The 17698-nt window shown below is 39.6% G+C and overlaps 1 protein-coding gene and 1 pseudogene across 1 annotated transcript; one reads left to right on the top strand and one right to left on the bottom strand.

Moving 5' to 3' along the window:
• The first annotated feature begins 294 nt into the window (after positions 1–294).
• On the top strand, positions 295–4043 carry LOC141830168 (sucrose synthase 7-like). The gene is given in 16 exon segments (XM_074717651.1): positions 295–407; positions 489–621; positions 707–716; positions 719–860; positions 949–1141; positions 1209–1327; positions 1403–1619; positions 1704–1799; positions 1894–2067; positions 2154–2270; positions 2345–2511; positions 2587–2811; positions 2889–3210; positions 3288–3532; positions 3609–3747; positions 3827–4043. Coding segments are annotated over 16 exon segments (2544 nt in total). The 3' UTR covers positions 3959–4043.
• Positions 4044–4047: 4 nt separating this feature from the next.
• Positions 4048–13993, bottom strand: LOC141830171 (protein argonaute 1A-like; annotated as a pseudogene).
• Between the last annotated feature and the right edge of the window lie 3705 nt (positions 13994–17698).

Below are 17698 nucleotides of genomic sequence, written 5' to 3'. Positions count from 1 at the left end.
TGCAAACTTCAAAAAAAAAAAGAAGAAAATTGATATCGTTGCAAAGGTAGTTTACAAGCAAGCCAAACAAGGAATCTCCAAATAGTTAGAATTCCTTACTTAGCTTCCTTCCTGTTGTTTTCTTCCCTCAGGGAAGAGAAATGTGCTTCATCTTTCTGCTAGAGCAAGAAAGGGAACTCATTGCCTTGTCTGCATCCTACAACCCAGCCACTTCCTATAAATTGGCTCTCGGCAACCATTGCCAACTCAACCTTCCTTGTGCGTAGGCTTCAAAAGCTAGCCAGAAAACCAACCATGGCAGCCGCTGCCACCACCGCACTTAGCTTCAAGAGGTCAGACAGCATCGCCGAGGGCCTGCCGGACGCATTGAAGCAGAGCCGGTACCAGATGAAGAAGTGCTTCTCGCGGTACTTGTTGTTGTGTATGGTAGTAGTTATATCTGTTAGACATAGATGCACATGCTCTTTATCTTCCATGTGAGGTATCAGGTATGTCTCGAAGGGGAAAAGGCTCATGAAGAACCCACAGTTGATGGAGGAATTGGACAAGTCCATCGACGACAAGGTAGAGAAGACCAACCTTATGGAAGGATTTCTGGGTTTCATTATTTGTTCAACTCAGGTAACAATCAACAATTCATTGTGTTCGATCAGCTTTTCGATGGTACATAATTTGCATGAGCAGTACTAACTGTATTAACTGACAGGAAGCTGTTGTTCTCCCCCTCTCGTCGCATTTGCAGTCAGGGTTCAACCGGGAATGTGGGAGTTTCTCAAGGTCCATTCAGAAGACCTCTCAGTTGAAGGAATCACACCTTCTGAATACTTGAAGTGCAAAGAAACTATTTTCAATGAGAAATGGTCGGTATTCCTTTTGTAGCAAAGAATCAGATCAGACAGTTAACTGCAAATTGAACAGAATTCTATAAATTCAATGGAACCATGGCAGGGCAAAAGATGTGAACTCACTGGAAGTAGATTTCGGAGCGTTCGATCAAGCAACGCCCCTCATCACCTTGCCATCCTCTATAGGAAATGGCATGCAGTTCATATCGAGATTCATGTCGTCAAGACTCAATGAGCACTCTGAAAGCTTGAGCCCGTTGTTGGACTACTTGCTTAAGCTTAATCACCGAGGCCAAGTAAGAAGAGGCAGACAATATATATATACTTGTTAAAGGCTTTTAATCTCCTGACTGATGCTTGCAGAAGCTGATGATCAATGAAACTCTCAGTACCGTGAACAAGCTTCAGACAGCACTGCTCCTAGCCGAAGTGTTCGTCAGTGGTCTTCCTAAGAACACACCATTCCAAAAGTTCGAACACAGGTGATCTTGATATATACTTATTTCTGAATAGATTTGCTAGCAAAGAAATACAGACTTACAAAATATAATATGCAGATTTGAGGAGTGGGGATTGGAGAAAGGATGGGGCGACACGGCGGGAACAGTGAAGGATACTCTGAATTATCTATCAGAGGTTCTTCAAGCACCAGATCCTGTCAGTATGGAGAAGTTCTTTGCCAGAGTCCCTTGTATTTTTAACATAGTCATCTTCTCACCCCATGGCTACTTTGGACAAGCAAATGTTCTTGGCTTGCCCGACACCGGCGGACAGGTATGTTTGTGGAAGTAAATCAAAATCTGTAGACTTCACATCTGAGCTAGTGTCTTATGGCTATATGCTGCTATTTTGCATAAGGTTGTCTATATCCTTGATCAAGTCAAGGCTTTTGAGGAGGAACTGCTACAAAGGATCAAGCAGCAAGGATTGTCATTCAAACCTCGGATTCTTGTGGTAATTTAACTAGTGATGCATTCGAAAATTGTATACTCAGAATCATAATCTAACATGAAACAAGCTAAGGCTGACAAAACTTGGCGAATTACAGGTAACTAGGCTGATACCAGAAGCAAAGGGCACCAAATGCAACCAAGAGCTTGAGCCAATTCTCAACACCAATCACTCACACATCCTTCGCGTACCATTCGCGACCGATGCCGGTGTTCTACGTGAGTGGGTGTCTCGCTTCGACGTCTATCCCTACCTGGAGAGATATGCTCAGGCAAGTAGTTCACCTTCTGGCACGAGTAGGATTTGTCATGGTAGAAGATAGGAAAAAAATCTCTGACCCTGCATAATTCTCCCTAGGATGCTGCTGCTAAAATAGTTGACATCTTAGAAGGCAAACCAGATCTTATCATTGGAAACTACACTGATGGAAACTTGGTGGCCTCTCTCATGGCGAGCAATCTTGGAGTTACTCAGGTAAGCAATCCTCCTGAATGCTATATAGCATCTAATAGATGGCATCTAAAGTCTAAACTAATCACACCAACCAGGCAACCATTGCGCATGCTCTTGAGAAGACCAAGTACGAAGATTCTGATGTCAAGTGGAAAGAACTTGATGCGAAGTACCATTTCTCATGCCAATTCACAGCCGACATGATCTCGATGAACGCCGCCGATTTCATCATCACGAGCACATATCAAGAAATTGCAGGAAGGTAAGTGAAGCATAGCTTGTGATGCTTTGTGACACTGGATACTAAAAAGGGAAATCTTTGTGGCGACGAGTGCAGCAAGGACAAGGCGGGGCAGTATGAAAGCCACTACGCGTTTACACTTCCGGGGCTTTGCCGATTTGCCACCGGCATCAACGTCTTCAATCCCAAGTTCAACATAGCCTCCCCTGGAGCTGATCAATCTGTCTACTTCCCTTTCACCCAAAAACAGAAGCGTCTGAGTTCGTTTCGTCCGGCGATCGAGGAGTTGTTGTACAGCAAAACGGACAATGACGAGCACATGTAGTCCTCCTGTTCCATTAGAATTCTTGCATCTCTTTCTGATTGTGATTATCTGACAGCATTTGGGATGGCCGCAGGGGATACCTTGAAGATAGAAATAAGCCCATCGTCTTCTCGATGGCGAGGCTCGACACTGTAAAGAACATAACTGGGTTGGTGGAGTGGTACGGTAAGAACAAGAAGCTGAGGCAGCTCGTCAACCTGGTCGTAGTGGCTGGCTTCTTCGATGCTTCCAAATCGAAGGACAGGGAGGAGATCAGCGAAATCAAGAAGATGCATTCTTTGATCGACAAGTACCAGTTGAAGGGTCAGCTGCGATGGATCGCAGCGCAAACCGACCGCGCTCGCAACGGCGAGCTCTACCGGTGCATCGCCGACACCGGAGGAGCCTTCGTGCAGGTTTGCTACCACGCACTCTGCCTGCTCGTAGAAATGGACGAGAGGTTTATCTTCTTCTTCTTCTTCTCCTCCTGCAGCCTGCTTTGTACGAGGCGTTCGGGCTGACGGTCATCGAGGCCATGAACTGCGGCTTGCCGACCTTCGCGACGAATCAGGGAGGGCCGGCGGAGATCATCGTCGACGGCGTTTCGGGCTTCCACATCAACCCCACCAACGGAGACGAAGCGAGCAGCAAAATGGCAAATTTCTTCGAGACGTGCAGGGACGACAAGAGCTACTGGAACAAGATCTCCACGGCCGGCCTCCAACGCATATATGAATGGTAACTCGCGCCGTCTTTCCAGCTTACGCCGCAGGCGATCAAAACCATTGCGGATCTCAGGACTTGTGATTTGCAGCTACACCTGGAAGATCTACGCCGCCAAAGTGTTGACCATGGGATCGATCTATGGATTCTGGAGGCAGCTCAACGAGGAAGAGAAGAACGTCAAAGACAAGTACCTGCGGCTGTTCTACAATGCCCATTACAGGAACCTGGTTAGTCTGCAGCCTGAAATTGATCGTAGATAAGCAGTGAGGAATTTTATGAAGTTCTAATTTTCAAGAGAAATTTCAGGTTAAAGCAGTTCCATTAGCATCTGCTGAAGCACCACAGACACCACAACCTTTGGCTAAATCTGCAACAAAGCCAAGGCAAGCTCGAAATTTCTTCAGCATTTTTTCTTGGAAACCCAAGCAAAGCAAATGAAACGGAGCAGCTTGATCACTGACCCAGGCGAGTTAACGGACAACTGATTTGGCTGCATCCGGGCACCTAAATGTAACACTATATATCGTGCATCCACAAATACTTAAATCAAACTGAATGATTGGACAAATCATGACTTGGGGAAAGGCAAGGAGTACGTCTTATATGTGTACGCATACAATTCTTCCCAAAGTTTCAAGTATCAGTCAAACAAAAGCATGTAGTTTAAACATGATTAGTGCAAGAAATAAGTGACTTGGGCAAAATATATAGATAAGCAGAGATAGTAGGCTTAACAATAGAACATGACCCTCTTGACGTTCTCCTTCAGCGCTGGAAGAGGTTTGACAGCAGCAGTACCAGGGCCCCTTGTTGCACGTGGCCCACCAGGCGGAGCTCCACGCCCAGCAGCTACACTTGCCAGAGAGCCACTGTCTGATGTCTCGGGTTCCATGTAAAATCTAGCCCGGAATGCTGCTAGATGAGCATAATAAGCAGGAGGCACTGTTTAAAAAAAAAAAGCATACACAATTAAACCATAAGATGTAAAAGTCCAGAGAAAAATTCTAAAAAGAAAGGTAGAATAAATACCTATAGATACAGAACGAGTGCACCTTGCATAGCTGCAAATTTATGAAGCTTCAAAACTTGGTCTAAAGGGATAGATAAACTATAAATACCAGTAGAGAAATTGAAGTAGAATAATTACGTGTAACAGAGGTTGTTTGTCAGACTTTGCAGCGCATCTGCTGTGAATTTATTTTCATCCCACAAGACATGGTAATGGGCAGGTCGGCTAGTACCCTTCAAGCAAGTATATGGTCAAACCTCATTGTCAAATGGGCTTGCATAATTTTATGCATTAAGTACATCATACAAAAAGGTAACAGTTACGAGAAGAGTTACTTGAATGCCAGCATGGCTGCACAAGTAGAAGTCAAATTCTGTTGGATGGCAGATCTTAGAATCAACAACAGTCCCTGGAAATTGAAGGTATAAATCTCTATATGAAAACAAACTTTGAACAAAATACAAAATAGAAAAGTCATGATAAGTTAAATGATGCCACAAAATTCAATCATGACAGCGCTATCAAATAAACTAACCAGGCAATATGTTTCCACTCTTATCAACAGAGTGGCTATCATTGTGATTATTAGCAAACAGTCTAGTATGATGACGTTTTTGGACCACCACAAAAGTCACCGGAGGTTGATAGTTTGGTTCTAGAGAGGCACAGGCCTAAACCACAAGTGAAGTATGAGAACAAAAACACCGAAATAAGAACCTCTGTACAAACAAATGAGCAAACATACTTTTCTGATTGCATCCAGTTCATATAGTAAAACTTGATAGAATTGGCCCTCACTCACTCCATCCCTGAAAGATGTCAGTATGTTAATATAGACAGAAGTAATTATAAGTCAACTTCCAAAGATTCATACCTGTAAAATATAATCCGTTGAGGCTTTTGTCCAGTAGCCTTTTTGAAGGAAATCAGCAGCTCTCTGGATATATCACGTGTCAAATGCTTTGCTCAGCCAAGTAAATTAGAAAAGAGACTCAACATTCTAATTAAGCACTGGTTATAGGTTGTAATTCATACTTGATCATGCCACCAGTAAGAGTTCCACGTTGAGGATCTTGCCAGACCTTACACAGATCTTGAATTAATTCTTGCCGATGGGCCTGAGCACAGACCAATCCAGCATATTTTGTTACCTCAGGCCAATCTTGAGATGCGACAACCTGAGGAACCAAATGAATTCAAGAAAATGAGAATACAATGAAACTATACATAAAGGTAGATGAGACAGATTTACTCACAGCTGCAATAGAAGGGCTAGAATCTTCCCCAGGATGAGGATGTGTTACGTCAGCACCAAATATTATAGTCGGCCGGTCACTAACAAGGGGAATGCACCTTGACAAGGCATCCACAAGAACTGTGTTCCTTCCTCCAACCTATGCACCAAGACTTAGCCATACAAACAGACAAGAAAAACAGATCCACTTTCCACATACTCACCTTTACATTGATCTTGAGAGCAACATTGGCAAGGTATTGTTTACTCATCTTGAAAACATGCTTTGTCAAACAACATTGTGAAACTAAACCAAGGTCAGTCTCACATATCCGCTTTAAATCACCTGTGATCACCATGATGAAATATCAACATACGGTAAGAGAATAAGCAGTAAAAAAATGAAAGCTAAAAAGGTTCAACCAACTGATGTTTGGCACCAAGCAATGATATGAAGTTGTATAGAAACAAGATCAGGTGCAAGACATCATACCATAAAGAGAACCATTATTATCAGGCAATACTACAATCAGCAAATCAAGCTCCTTTCCCTGAGGTTGGAGTATCTTCATTGCATCATGATAGCGCACTTTCAGCGCTCTTTCAACATGATCAGGCCGGGCACTTAAAGGAGGAAGTACAGGGTCCAGAGAAAATTCCTGCAAAACATTTAGATAAACATAATAATCTGTGTGGGCTTTCCTTCTGATATGCTAATTCGGAATTTAAGTAGGATGTAGTAAACAATGCTGCAGTAAAACTGTTGAACATACCATTCCTGATGTCTGGCACATCTGGGCAAGATCATGACAGAATCTCATAGCCACACTATCTTGCACATTCCTTGCAAAATTGATACATATCCAGCTATTCACTCTCCCGCCATTTACCATTTTCTGCAAATTTTAGAACAAGTAACAAAATGAGCTAAAATCATCAAAATAACAATCTATTCTAATATATCTGCATCATTAAAAAAATTACAAAAAATTGCAACACTGAACAAATCAAGCTAGAGAGCATTCTTACCAAATCTTAGATTTCACTTTAATTAAGATGATATGCCATAATATAACCATTAGTGAAACAAAGTAATAACTAGGATATTTTTTGATTCTCTAAATTGGAAGGTCAAGCTACTTATCAAATCCCAACATGGATTATCAGCAGCCAATTAGAAATGAAGGAGAATGATCAACATGGCAAATTAATCAAAGATCTTACCTCCTTACTATTGGGGTTAATTAACAAGGAGTTCTAATGAAATGCACGCATGCCAATTAAATAACATGAAGAATTAGGTAGAATGAGATACCTGTGCGGTTAAACTCATCTCATGAATATGATTGTTAAAATCTGTAAGCCAAGAAATGACCAAGTTTGAACAACTTGTGGGAATATACCGACGCATCTTCCACTTTAAGCATGAACATCTCTACCTTTTGTAATTCAGCAGCACAAAACAAGACAATAAGTAATGAAAATTTGTTGAGTATGATAAATCTATCCATCCATCCTACATACTTTCAAAGAAACAACTTAAGGGATATTTTTTTCACATTCTTCCCTTTCATCTTTTCCATGTTTTAGCTATCCACCTTTTCATTCATCATCCTTCCAGAAAAAACAAAGCCTAAAGGAGGGCAGGACATGCAGAGGGTTTATTTCCTCTCCAGTTTCACTCATCCAAAATGGCAGATGAGTAGGAAAAAAGGATCATACAAAAATTTCTTGTTTCACAGTTCCTTCCAATTCATTCTGGCCAAGTTAACACCAAGGTGGATTTATTTCATCTCCTGTCCTTCACCTCCACATCCTTTTTTTTCCTCTTCTACCTCCATCAGCTGAACTAAACATATCCTAAAAGAGAAGACTGGAGAATATGTGATATTAAGATTGTTTCTTGGGATAAATTTGAAGCCATTCAATTTTCATTACCATACAAATTGTCTAGTGAATAACATAAGAATTGGATTATTAGAACATCACAGCCATCTAATCATTCTGTAGCAGCTAGTACCAAAATTACCATTGTTGTATTCATTGTCTAGAACATGAATGAGAATAAATATCTTGCAATGTAGTAGTCATATATTAAATCTTTTGCATACAATTAAGCCAAAATTTTAAGTGCATAAGCTTCAACATAAATCAACTTAATTTGCTACAAGCAAACAAAAGGGAACAAAACTTCATTGCCAAAGAACCACATTTCACTATACAAGTCAATATCAGAATTCTGTAGAAATCATCATTCAGGACAAAACCTAGAAAAGCTGCAATCAGATGCATTACCTTGTTCATCATATTCCACTGGCCAACTCTTGGCAAGCAATTTTTCTCTCTGCCAGTATCATGATACTTAAGCTGTGTGACAAAAGGATACACGAACTTCAAAAAGTTGGACCACTTTAAGCAACAGCACTATGGAATGACGTAATTAATTTTATGCCATCTAATTACCCAAGGGGCAGGCAGAACACGGGCCTCAACTGATGCAAGTTTCTCACTAATTTTGATCCCAAATTCTCTAGCAAAAGGATCTTCGTGATATGCATTGTGATGAACTGTCTGTACAAATTAACAATCAAAGATAAACTAATTGATCATCACAGGTCAACTCTAGATAAAAGTTATATCTAGTTCACAAGGATAAAGAAACAATCTACATAAAAATATTTAAATTTTAAACCATGAACAAAAAAACAATAGCCCATCCATTCGCAATAGGCCATGTAAGATGCATTCATAAACATGTAACTAAAAATTGATAGAAACAATCAAGAAATTAAATCAATTGAACATGGTGTATATAGAAGTGAATCTAGATATGAATAGGCTTCCTAGACCACTAACAGAAGTGACCTTCATTTTCTGTGTGCTTCACTGTAAGGAGCAGCACCAGAATCATCTGCATAAACTTTCTGAAAAAACACCAAGCCTAAAATAATGAATAAACCAATTAATGTAGAAATTCAAAGGCAACCAAGAAAACTTCAAGTTGCAAGAAGACCAATCATTAATTATGGTTTCTGTTAATGCATGTAATCCAACATGGCCCTAAACCCACACCATCGATTCCCTTATAATACATCACATGAACTTAGTCACTGAAGCAGTAAAATGGAGCTAGCAGTAATAATTAGCACAGAGTTTATCACAGTAGTTATTGCTTTCTTCTGAAACAGCAACCATGAAAATAAACTAACATCAAAAGTCCAAGAATTAGAAAGATAACCTGTAATTATGTCCAACTCCCTCTCTCGAGGCCGTTGGCATGTCACCTTATCAAAAGAGTGCAGTAATTTGTCTCTCATATCAACCTCTTAGATAAATCATAACCTTCTACAATTTTACAAACCTACAGATAGGAAAAGGTGCAGTGACATTTCCCTCCTTACTAATTACAAGCCTACAAACAATTAGCGGTCCTGGCAATATTTCATGCTTTCCCCTTTTCAACAATATTTGTATATCTACATGCAAATATAAGCACAGCTTATTATGGTGTTTAAAAGCATATGCAACAAGAAATATATAATTTGGGTTACATGGATAAAACCATTACAAGCAGCACTTTTATGACATACTGACCTCCATAGGTAAATAATTTGGCCTCTGCTGATTGCCAACCTGCAAACACGGCCAATTTGTGTGCTGGATTGTAAAACCATAAGTCTCCTGAAAATATTGTACAACAGACTTCACTGTCCCCCTCTCATCAACTGGGAAACTGTCATTCAGATATTCCAGGAAAATTAGGCAATATTAATACAACTTCTAGCAATAATTAGGTGATAGTTTGAATAACCCAAGCAATTCTTACGTTAGCTCTCTAGTCGCCTGTGATGTTAAACCAGATATACGATATTTTCTGCGCATATTCCCCCGGTGAGTGACCTCAACCTTCACACCTCTCAAGGCCTTCTTGATCTGCATGAGCACATAAAATGGCCAGCCTATAATAAAACCTATGCTACCATTATGCAATGGATGAAACAAATAGATATGTAATTGTCTATTAAAAGAGCAGTGCAAGCTGAATGCACGAAGGAAGTTATGTTAACAGAAACCATATCAATTTCACATAGGATCTATTATACGCAACCTTACTCTACCTTGCAAGAGTTTGTTTAAACTGTGCCAATAGACTGAACACATAGAGCTCTAGGTCATATGACAACAACTTTACCGTTGCGCCAAGGCTCCCCTTCTTATTATTGTCCATTAAGAAATAAAAATAAATCAAAACCAAACCTTCACACGATCAGCATCAGATAGAGGTCTTGATTGGACATCCCTATTAAGAAGCTCGGTAACAAATTCAATAACGGGCAATGGCTCAATAAAGGCTGTGGAGGACATATCTGCATTGCAAAGCAAATTTAGAAAGTAAGTCCAATCAACAACTCTAAATACATAATTAACTATAGCAAAAGCAATAAATTAGTTGTAGGAAGCAGCATCAGCATATTGAATATGAAAGCTTCATCTTCACAAATTTATAATTAGATCCAGCAATATATTAGTGACAATAGAAAGACAAAGAAACCAATGTGGATAAATTGAAACAATTACAGGATAGTGAAATACTTGAGAATAATCAGGAATTTAATTGAATATAACTCAATTCTTAGACCCAATTAGATTGGGGTCAGACCATGCAGCAAGATGAAAATAAAGTTGAAAAAAAATATATTTAAAATTGAGAGAACCACACTAACAGCAACGCAGCCATATAGAGTCTGAATCAACTGGAATTCAATTGAAGATAAGCAGTCAGAACAAACCAATAAATTGACATTTTTATAGCAAGCCTAGCATTGGTAAGGGTTAATTAATGTCTATTCACACAAGTCGACATCTCACTAAATCTCAATGATTAGCCAATATTTTGCAAGTTTCAGACAATAACATAAGCACTCAATTAAAATAAAATTGCATTATATGATGCAAATTTTGTGTTTTTGCAGAAGCTTCAGCCACAAACCTGCAAGTGCATAATTCCAAAGGAACCTGTAGCCTCATTTAGCCATGAGTCACCATAGTACAGAAAACTTAAAAAAGAATTTCAGTATAAACATTGATTTTTTTGTGTGTGGAATATGAAAAGACAAACTTCCGCATAAAAAGATAAATGAATAATTGAATATACTATTTTAGTTTAGAAGATTTCATTTATTATGCCCTACTCAATAGGATTGTCTCTAAAACATTGACAAATTAAACGTTGAATTGAAGCTGCACAGTGCCTATGATCATGGTCAGCTATGAAAAAGAATAAAAAGAAATGTTGGAAGAAAAAATTGGTGCAAACGAACTAGCAAAAGTAGAAAACAAAACACAATTAGACTAGCAAATGGACAGGTGGAATCAGTACCAATATTCAGAGAAAGACCCATTTGAGTAGGGCGAATGCTCTGGTAAAAACCTCTCCAACTTTCAAGTCCGTCACCAAGTTGTTGTCTTCTTCCCAGATCAGGTGAATAAAAGGACCGTCCAACAGGCAAATATCTGCAAAACATCAACACACAGCCACCATAGATCATTGAGTCATAAGTGAAACATTCAATTTATTCAATCCTTCTGATATGACCTGGCAGTAGGTAGTTCACGAAGTACAATATCCAGTACTTGCAATGCTTCTTGAGGAGCATCAGCCTGCCTCCCAGCTAAAAACATCCCAAGGTGATGAAGATCAATGCGAGCAGCTAATTTAATGACAACCCCAAATGTTCTCTGCCGCCTGGAAAAGAAAATTGATTATTCAATGGATTACTTTTTCAAAAAAGAAGGAAAATAGATTAAAACAATTATAAACATGCTTAACAATTGGTCTGATAAAACACCTTTCTGTCCCAGAACCATCATCCTCATCCACTAGAATGATCTGAAAATCACTTGAGGTAAATGGTAAAGGACCAGCAGTATATAGACTCTTCCTTCCATCATAAGCTGGAAGACGTCCTCCCAAATATGATTGCCTATAAAGCTGGACCAACTGTCCCATCACAGCACGATTTACACTGCGTGATGATACTTCAGGAGTGATTGATACCTGATATCAAATTTGTGCAATATACAGGTGAAAACTGAGCACATGAAAAAGAGCAAGCACATGTATTAGAAACACAAAGAAAACTCACATCATACTGGTGAAGGTCTTTATCAGGGAGTTCAGCAAAAAAATGGTTAGCCTTAACCACACATCTAACTCCCTGGGTACCTCTCCCAGGACGAACAGGGAATCTCACAGACTTGCTCGAAAAAGCAGGCAGAACTATTGGCTGGATTGCTTGACTAGATGAAGATTCACCTTGCACAGAGAGTTTCTGAAATGGTTCTGCAATCTCAGTAGGAGACACCTCCAACTGCCGTGAAGAAGTTGCCTGCACTGATCCAGGTTGAGTGGATTGATACGGAGCTTGCGTTGCTTGGTGCAGCTCGGGAACTGGTGGCCTGGAGGAACCTGCAGCAGAGGGGCCGAATATTCGTCCCCCAGCCATACCACGACCACCACGCCGTCCTCCATACTGTTGCTGATAGGGCACTCCACCTCTAAACTGAGGCCCACCCCGGCCTTGGTACTGAGATGGTGGAAAAGGCTGCTCTGGATCATGAGGTTGGGGGAGGCTGCCTCGCCCCTGGTAATACCCACCACCACCTCGGCCACCTTGTTGTGTCTGCTGAGGACCAGAAGCAACCCAACCTCTATCTCTACCAGTGCCCTGCTGTTGTGGAGCAGGCCCTCGCTCTGAGGGTCGTTGAGGTCCTGCCCGCTCTGCAGTACCACTTGTCTCTTGATGTTCTGAGCTCTCACCTGCACCCGAAGCATCAGTTCTGCGTTTCCTCACCATATTGTGAACTGCAAAAGAATGCAGAAACTAAAATGGGTAAAATAAAGAATAACAGTCAAAACAAGTAATTATACTAGTAAGAAGATCTATTTTCAAAATGAAATATTGAAACTATCATCGAAGTTCCACATTGAAACAATTAACGAGATGCAAATTTCGCTGAAACAAAGAGTTGTGACTCTACCGCAAACAAAACTTGAATGAACAAAAGTTACTACAATAACTGATTTCATTTCAATGACCAAAAGCTGGATTACTTTTTTACAAATAGGGGGATTTCAAAAGGCAATGATAGAAAGAAAAACTAGGAAGAACTTGAAATCAATCAAACGAACCACCACAATAGATATATTCTAAGTATGAGCAATACCACAGAATAATTCCTTATAGCTTCCTTGCTTGTAGATAAAACTAACTAAGAAAGATAAGTACATGAGGAAAATGCAGAACAGGTATTTTAATAATTTTACAAAAGTTGACTTCATATGGACCAAGAGGAATATAAATGTTACAACCAATCGCCAACACAAATGGAATGAACATACGCCCAAAATCTGGAGTGACTCCTCACGGCTATCTAAGAGGTACCCTATAGCTTATAACGCAAAAACTTTAGTAGCAAAAATGTAAATCCAGAAAAATTAGTGAGTAATGATCTATCTTTTCTTCAGAACATATTAATTTGCGATCAAAGTAGTACGCCAAGGCTCCATATAATAGTTATTGAACTGTCGAATTGTCATATTTTCTGATACATGTGCGATCACAACCAAAGCATTCAAAGGGAAAAGAGGACTATGGAAAAGCCATCAGACAGGCACCGTTGCAATAATAAAATTGAGCATAGAGATCAAATACATCCAATGTACAGTCAGCTAAAGATCAACATTTAGCGAACAAGTAAACGAGCTAGCGCAAGTTATTACGCTCCTAAACAACTTCAAAATCACAAAAATCTCTGCCTATCCTTGAGATCTGCAAGCATCAGCACTGAAATCGCAGATCTACAGTATCCTGAACTAAAACGCTAGCAGAAATTCTATCTTCCTCGCATCCTACACTAGACAACCGGATAAACGAACACAATGGCAACCGAACGCACTAAAACCAACCCAGTGAGCCCAAGAAAAATCAGAAGAAAGCAGATGAAAAACAAACAAAAATTAAAACGACGAAGCATCTCTCAGAACTAAACTCGCGATGCAGCCAGTTGGAAGCGGACGGAGACCACACGAAGCCGACTATGGCAGGGAGGAAGAGGGGCGCGGAGGAAGCAGCTTTACCTTGATCAGCGACTAGAAGACGATGGTGGAAAACCGCCGATCGTCCCTGGAAACCACCTCGTAAAGTGTTCTTTTAACTCGCAGATTTACTTTTCCAGAAATTGGCAATGACTCCGGCGCACTAGGGAGAGCTAAAGCGACACGTTGTTGCGGGCCAACGGAAGCGACAAAGCGCTGTCCGGAACGGCCCAATGGACCGGTCTGGACCGGGGAGCGAAGGAAACCAGGAAGTACGTCGGCGTGGTGATAGGGAGACGGCGACAGGCTGGGCCAGCACGTGCTTCCCGCCACACCCCCGACGCCGTATCATTGGCTGCGCCGTACGTCAGGGCGTGGTGCGAGGACGAGGATCCGCTGCAAGAAGCGGCGCAGCAGGCAGCGCCTCGACGTGATGCCGCTCTCACCGCCCGCCTACGTGTCGAACGCGGACGGAGCCCGTACGGTTCCAGTGTTACAGCCCGGACACTTCTCGTGATGGTTCTGAGGCCGGAGACTGAAATGGACGGGCGTGATGGAATCAAAGCGGCGGGGTATATGGGTCCCGGCATGTAGCAATGAATTTTGATTTTAAAAAATATTAAAATTAACACCTTGATTTTTTTAAATTTTTTTTGATAATTCATATATTCAATTTTTAAGATTACTTTGATCATAAAAATTAAATATTTATATTATATATATATATATATATATATATATATATATATATATTCTAACGGGAATAGCTAGTAGAGCCCTAAGTAAATGTTAATGATGAGCATATCCATGTGCTAGGAATATATTTATAAAAAATTCCTTGTATCATTTGAAGAGGTCCGGATATATGAAATGATTAGCACATGCATCTCACGACGCCAAACAGACAGAAGAGCTTGTTTATTTGTTATTTAGGATTTAGGATTCGTAGGGTTATTTTTTTATTTTTTATTTTTTTAAATGGTCAGGTTTATACTTTTATTCTTATTATTGTAAATTGGTAGCTTTTTTCCTTCTGTAAAAGGTAGAATCCGCCACCTTAGTGGTCTCATACGATCAGGGGCGGCTCAAGCCCACGGAGGGCCCTAGGCGAAATTTTTTTAAAATAAATGTTATTATTTTAAAAAATTTTCGCTCACCCTTTTTTATTCGGACTTGAGACCGACAGGGACGGCTCAAGCCCACGGAGTTTTATCAGTATTATTATTTTTGAGATATATTGATTTATTTTCTTCTGAATTAGTATTATCTTCTTCGTTTAAATTAAGATAAATTTCTTTTTGTTCTTTAGTATTATCTTTAATTCAATTGATTTTTTATTTAAAATTTCAATTATATTATTTTCTAAATTTTAATTTTTATTATTAATAACAAATTTATCAAGTGCACCTTTTTGAGATTCATTAAATTCTTCTATTTTTCTTTTTTTCATGCGTTTTGTATGTTCAAAATCATTTTTTTTAGTAGACATATTTATATTTAAATAATAATAAAAATTGAAAGATAAATATTTACTCTAATAATGAACTATCTACTAACAATTAATAATAAAACAGAAATAATTTACCTTTGTAGTCCGTCAAATGATCCACTGCTCTCGAACGATTCGTCAAAAGACTCGTAGAACAGCTGGATCAAACACAAAAAAAATTACTATCTAAAAGCTAAATCTCAGCAACAATAATATTGGAAAAAGGAAAAGAAATTGCCGGATCGGATCCGACGCCCAAATATGGAGTAAACAGCAATCAAGGAATCCGACGATCTGTAAACAGGACGCCCAAATACGGAGTAATCGGATCCAACGCGGTAGGGAAGACGATTTCGCCTGCGAGGAAGACGGCCAGAGGAGCGAGCCTCGCCGCGGCCACTGGAGAGCCTCACAGTCACGGCCAGACTCTAGCCGCCAGAGGGGCGAGGAAGACGGCCAGAGGCCAGAGGGGCGAGGCCCTCGCGGTTTCGCCGGCGAGGAAGACGGTCAGAGGGGCGAGGCGGCGAGCCTCGCGGTTTCGCCGGCGAGGAACAGAGGAAGACGGCCAGAGGGGCGAGCCTCGCGGTTTCGCCGGCGAGGAAGGAAAACCGTCGAAGAAGAGGACCAGAGGGGCTTGAGCTCAGTGCTCGCGTCGAACGGACGGAGGTGCTCCGTGCGACCGTGCTCAGTGCTATGATGCTATCTTGAGCTCGCGCCTCTGATGAGGGGAGATCGCGTCGACGTCGAACGAGAAGGGAGATGAAGAGTCGAACTGTCGCAAGTCTGTGAGATCGGCGTTGAACGAGAACGTCGAGAAGAGGGGAGAACGCGTCGACCGAGGAGAGGGGAGATAAAGGGGATATCATTATCGGGACGCGGCGAGATTTTCCGGATCGGATTTTAACCATCTATTACCCATTAACCCTAAATACTTTAAATTTTTTTGGGCCCCTTTTAAATCTGGGCCCTAGGCATAGGCCTTACCGGCCTATGCCTAAAGCCGGGCCTGCATACGGTCAATCCCACGATTATCTGTGAGAAGATAAATCGAGAAACTACAATTGATAGCTTTTTTTCGTGTGTATTTGTAGTGGAGATGATTTTACCTTTTAAAAGTATCGCGTCTTATAAGCATGTGAGAAACAAAATCTAGCAAGCAATGCCAATTTGTACCGGAGATATTTTGATAACTATAGTATCGTAAACAAGAGTGATTTTTGCCTTTGATAGGGCTGCAAGAGATATGATTTTTTTTTCCCCTAGTCCTATAGTTGATATGTTCTAAGCACATGCATACAATATTTAAACAACTAGTAAAGGTGATGTTAAAGGTGCTACGTCATCAGCCACATTGTTTGTTGTATTTATTTGATGGGTGAAATATAAAGTTGGACCATTCATTTCAAGATTAATCGGTATAAATTGGATATATGCTATTTAAAAAATAAATAAGAATAATTTATTCTGAAATAAGAGATGAGATGAACTTCCTAAATAATAAAGGTCCAAATCTCACATAAGACACATTACACGTAAGAGGTTTAAAAATTTATGATGCTAACCCTAGTGATCGGTAAAAAATATTATGAAACTGAATTGATCATCTTCTGAATTAATCAAACTATAAGAATACTTAAATTACTAATGATTTCATTCAACATCTTAGCAATTTGACAAATTAGATATTATTTTTTAATCATACTTGTAAAATTTTAATGGGGCTGATGGGGCATTTACTTTGAAGTGAGTGTCTTTTATTTTTATTTTATCCTCGCCGATAGGATTTCAAATAAGAGCACCAATCAGCCGAATCAAAATTAATTGTGTTTAATTTTTATTTATTGAGCTTGTTTAATTTTTTTTTTACTAAATTTTTTATCGGGCTCAAATTTTTTTATAATTTCTTCAGAAAAAAATGAAATTCATTACTTCAGCGGTCCTACATGATCAACCTCACGATTAATTATGAGAAGATAAATCAAGAAGATACAGTTGACCATGAAGGAGGAGGACATTGTTTCAACTTTACCGAAATTGAAATCTTGTTCATTTCAACAACTCTGTATCGTCATAACCAATTCAACTATGTCTCAAAAACAAATAAATTATGTCAAAAATGGGATTCAAACATCAACTTCAATTAATAATATTATTGTCCTTATAAATGAAATTAAAGATTTATCTAATTCATCAAGTTTATATTATTTTTATTTTTATTTTTAACCAATTATAAATAATTTAATATTATAAACAAGATTAAAAAATAAATAATTTAAAAATATATATAAAAAAAATCTATCCATAAGTTTATGAATATTAATAAAATTTAAATTTATTTATTATATATA

Source organism: Curcuma longa, chromosome 5 (genome assembly GCF_044706935.1).
Source record: "Curcuma longa cultivar G26 ecotype Majalengka, Jawa Barat chromosome 5, ITB_CL_G26_1.1, whole genome shotgun sequence".
Lineage (NCBI taxonomy): Eukaryota > Viridiplantae > Streptophyta > Magnoliopsida > Zingiberales > Zingiberaceae > Curcuma > Curcuma longa.
The sequence above is the reverse complement of the archived record's forward strand: the minus strand, read 5'-3'. Positions and strand labels throughout refer to the sequence as shown.